At 31.7% G+C, this 4,862-nt stretch overlaps 1 protein-coding gene across 3 annotated transcripts in view; it reads left to right on the top strand.

Moving 5' to 3' along the window:
• LOC106468346 (elongation of very long chain fatty acids protein AAEL008004-like) overlaps positions 1-4,546 on the top strand; it is a 74,840-nt gene extending 70,294 nt beyond the window's left edge. For all 3 annotated transcript variants that reach the window (XM_022396678.1, XM_013928764.2, XM_022396679.1), the window contains 2 exons: positions 81-217; positions 570-4,546. In XM_022396678.1, coding sequence (XP_022252386.1) covers positions 81-217; positions 570-905 — 473 coding nt within the window. In that variant the 3' untranslated portion in view covers positions 906-4,546. The remainder of the gene's footprint in view (positions 1-80; positions 218-569) is intronic.
• The last annotated feature ends 316 nt before the right edge of the window (positions 4,547-4,862 follow it).

Below are 4,862 nucleotides of genomic sequence, written 5' to 3'. Positions count from 1 at the left end.
AAAACAGAATATTTTTTAGCAATCAATTGATAATTAGCAGTTTGAGTAAAAATATTTCAATTTATATTTCTCTTATCTAGGTGGTCATAGCACATTTTTTGCTTTTGTCAACAGTTTTGTACATATTCTCATGTACATATACTATGGTGTAGCTGCTATTGGTCCACACATGTACAAGTATTTATGGTGGAAGAAGTATATGACTGCAATTCAAATGGTAAGTTTATCTGATCTCTAGATGTGAGAAATTTAGTTTATATCTCTTAATTAATTAAGAGTAACTTTTATAGTTTTTTTTCTTCTTTAATACAGCTGTCGTAGATGTGTACATTAATTATTTTACTACATTTATCACTATACATCTTTAAAATAATGTTACATAAAAATCATACATTGGTTGATCCTTAGCATTTGACCTTTAATACTAATGTACACTTGTTCTAACATAGATTATAAATCAAAGAGTTGGAATGTGAATAGAATTTTTGCATTATCAAAGTTTTCTTGATAGACGTCATTCTTCCTTATTTCCATAGGTTGTTTTCTGACATATTTTCTTACGAATTTAGGTACAGTTCATCATGATTTTTGTGCACTCTTTTCAACTCTTGTTCCGTGAATGTGACTATCCAAAGGGTTTCATGTGGTGGATTGGCTTCCATGCTGTTCTCTTCTGGTTTCTTTTCTGGGATTTCTACAAGAATGCTTATGGCAAATCAAAGAAAAAGAATGTTCCTGTTCTTCATGGAACCAAACATGTGGCAAATGGCAATGTTAATGGCTCAGTCAAAGCAAATGGCATTCATCAAAATGGCAACATTCAGACAAATGGCCTTCACAAAAGACATGAAAACAGCAGTAATGGGGTCAACATAGAAGAAAAGAACTCTTGGAAAAATGATTGATTCCACAATAACTAATACATTATGTACTTATACTTGTGTACATTTTATCAAATTATGGTATTTTGGTAACAAAGATGAGGAAGATAGTTCTTTTGATTAGTTAAAATTGTTATTGTGAGAAAATGTACTTATTTTATGATTATGAAATGGTAAAGAAAAACACTACGAAGGGATAGTTATTCAGGGTGCTGGTCTTCACATGAATTTTAAAATACCTACCATTGTAGACAAGTGACAGAATTGCTTGTCGGCTCTATAACACTTCTCAATCATCAGCAGAATATTAGAAAACCATAATATGTATATCACCCATAAGTACATATAATTTTTTTCCATTGCACCATTAGTTTCATTGAAAAACAAGAACTTCAACTATATTAACAGGTTTGCTCAAGCATTAACTAGTATTTTTCATCAGTAGTACATCCTTAATTAGGGTACTCATTGGGACAACAAATGTAAACATATATATTTTATTTTTCCTCCTTTCTTGCAGTAGGGTGTCATTCCCAAGTTGTTTAGAGATTTTTTATATAGACCCATTAATCTTATTTCACTTTATGCTGGAACATATAGTATTATCCTGAAAGTGGTACTTAGTGATTTAGAAATTCAGGTTTTGTGAAACTTTTGTTTTCTAGAATTTATTTATACATGTTGTACCTATCTTTGTTTTTATTGAGATTTTTAAGTGTATCTCTGATCAGGGCTGGCCTTAGTCTGTGTGGGGCCCTAGGTGGTGGTGAACTGCTAGATGGCAGTGTTAATTACTTATGAATGGTTTGGACATTTAATTCAAAGAGGAAGTTGTTTGTAGTCTACAGAAAAAAAAAAAGCAATGCCATTTTTAAAAATTGAGATCCAATACATAGTTTTAGACATTTACAAGTTAACTCCCAATCATTATCAAATCCTTATTTCATTATATATCCTTAATTACCTAATAACATAAGTTATAGAGGGATTTTTCTAGCTTTACTGGCAGTAAAATCCTTTATCAAGTCTGAGTATTCTAAGTTCTTGGCAACTTTGCTTTCAGTGGAGAGTATTATTCTTTAGTATACTCCATTGCTAAGTTTAAACTGTGGCATGTACAGAGGATAAAGAATGCCCTTTGGTTAATGTTTTTAATTTGGACTTGTACACCTGATTTATGTCCCTTCATGTTCAGCCCATTTTCATATCTTTGACCTTGTATTTTATCAATTTCAAGTGGAAAGGCCAAAAGTTTAGTATGCAAAACAGAAGCTAAAGGCTCACCCATGCTTACTTCTTTGTCAGTGAATGTTATGAAGCATTCTTAAATTTCAATTGGTACATCTGGGGACTCCACTGCTTTTAACAAATCTGTCAGTGACAGTTGCTTCTGGTGACTGATCTGATGAGCAATCCATTATGGCTGAATAATACTTATTTTTCTTAATCCAGTTAGCTTTTGAACATCACAATTTACTTCCCATGCTTTTTATCAGTTTTTTTCCTATGTATGATTCATCAGTCTCATTGCTAATTATCATTCTGATATGCTCTTTCATAAAAGGGTTGAATGTGCCCAGCCAACATTTCAATCAGACCCAAAAAACTTCATTATGTGGCTCATACATCTATGTTTTGCTTTGAGGGAAATTCAGTAATTGCAAGAAGGCACTAGAAAACACGATTCCTTCTTTTCACTGTTAATGAATCTTTCCATTGTTTTTCCGGCAATGCGAGTTGTTTCTGAAGTCATCCCATTTTTAATACATTCTATATGATGTTGTTGAAAGGTTGTGCTCACTAACATTTTTCCAATAAAAAAAACCATCACATTCTAATACATACTGTCTGTATGTGCAGCTCTGTTTAAAGAAGTTGCAACAAAAACAGAATATATGGTTACTGCTTACAGAATACACAGGCCATCAGTGAATCAATAGCTTACCATTTCAGAGCTTTCTCTTTCTGTGGATTTTGGAAAAATGTCACCAACTTCTATCCAGTGGATATTTGTAATTTTGTAGATATGCCGGGTTTTTTTCTACCAAAGTTTTCATCTGTATGGTGTTTGTGGCCACATTGCTGGATTGGTTTAATCTGTTAAAGGCACTTTTTAAAATACCTTGTCTTCATGCTGATTGTCCTGTTACTGTAACGTTACAGAACTATCTTCACTTCATACTTCTAATGAAAAGGCTGGTTGTTGCTGTAAGTCTTCATTTGATTGTGAAAACTTTTATTCATTTACGTCCTGAAACAGATCTTTAATTGGCAGCATTGTTTAGAAATACTGCAGCAAAGTTCCTTGTTGCTACTTGGCTTGTATTTTTTCCTTCTTTTTATCTGGACTCATACTTGTAAAGTGGTAATATGATATGTGTAATAAACAAGCCTAATCCTGTGGCTTTCACTAAAATCTGAGATTGTTTCAAGTCTCATGCTATCATGTATACACAACTTTTAGTGACTTCTGGGAGAGAAAAAAGTCTCAAGATCCGAGTTATGAACCAAAGCCATTTGAAATCAGCCTTTGGTTCACAACACAGGTCCTATGTCTTTTTCTTTTTTCAAGAACATCACTAAAAATTGTCAGGCTCAATACTTTTTTTAGTGACAGGCATAATCACACAGCAGTTCTGAGTGTAGCATGGGGGCCCTATGCAGGTGCCTTACCCTAAGGCTGGCCCTCTTTTTGATGTTATAAAAATTAGTCTTCTAAGTCTTTTTCTGATTTAGCCCTTTTTTATTCATTGAAGCATACAAGAAAAAATATCTGAAAATACATTTTTTTATTGCGTGATTTGACATTACCCAACAGTTTTAACAGTGTGTTTTGTTAAGTTTATTCTTAGCTAGATTTCACTGTTATCTTTGCTTAGTTTAGATTGTAAAGTTCCTTGACAGTTCAACAAGTCAACTTTTTAAAAAAACGTTAGAGACAAGATCTGAAATTACCAGTTCTTGAAGCACAAGATTGGTGCCTTAACACCATCTAGGCATAGTAACTGATTAGAATTAGGAAGATTGCATTTTACTGTTCTTAATGTTTCCTTAACTTTGGACTGACAAATATTGGAAAAGTAATTAATGAGAAATAATCATGAACAGGTTAATTTTGATTTAAAAATTTATATAATTTAATGAAACTTCAATAGTTTTTTTACCTTTTTCATTTTGATGTGTGTATGTTTGTGTGTATATGTGTGTGTGTGTGTGTGTGTATGTAGCTTCATTATTTAAACCTTGTTTAATAAAAAGTAACCATACAGAATTCAGTCCCTTGTGTTCAATATGAGATGCATTATTTATTTGGGCATTTAAAAATACTGCATGTGGAGATAACTGCCAATTCTGTAAGGGCTGTTTTAGACAAGTGAAAATCTACTTATTGTATAAAACCTAGGGACCAACTGAAATACAACTCTAATTCTTACTCTTGCTTGTAAGCTTCTTGTACCTGGTTCCAAAAATAATGAAGTGGTATTTGATTCAACATTGGAAACCATATTTCTACAGTATATGGTTCTGTTTAATTATGGGAAAGGGAGGGACAAAATTCAAGAGATTAATTGGACTTGTGAATGTTTGTATGATTAACAATGTAGAAGCCATATTTTGGCATGCTTGATCAAATAAAGATTATATCATGATGTCAAAACACAAAATCTTGTAAGATTTATTTTATTTATAATTAATATTTTCTTGTGGAAAATAACATTGTTAATTACTTGTTCATAGAAAAAAAAGTCATTAAGAACAGCATTTTCCAAACTTGGAAATATGTTTTGATGCATAATTCTTTAATCTTTTTTTTTTCACTGGAACATATTTGTAAGATGCATGTAAAATATTTGTTAAAATGTTAAGCCAGATTACAAATAATGCCTGAAAAACATGAATGCAAAAAAAAAGAGAGAATTTTTATAATTTAATGTTATAGAAACTAAAACTCGTTAATTTGTTTAGTAAGATTAAGTGGAA

This window comes from Limulus polyphemus, unplaced genomic scaffold (assembly GCF_000517525.1).
Source record: "Limulus polyphemus unplaced genomic scaffold, Limulus_polyphemus-2.1.2 Scaffold2973, whole genome shotgun sequence".
NCBI lineage: Eukaryota > Metazoa > Arthropoda > Merostomata > Xiphosura > Limulidae > Limulus > Limulus polyphemus.
This window is presented reverse-complemented; position numbering and strand designations above follow the sequence as displayed.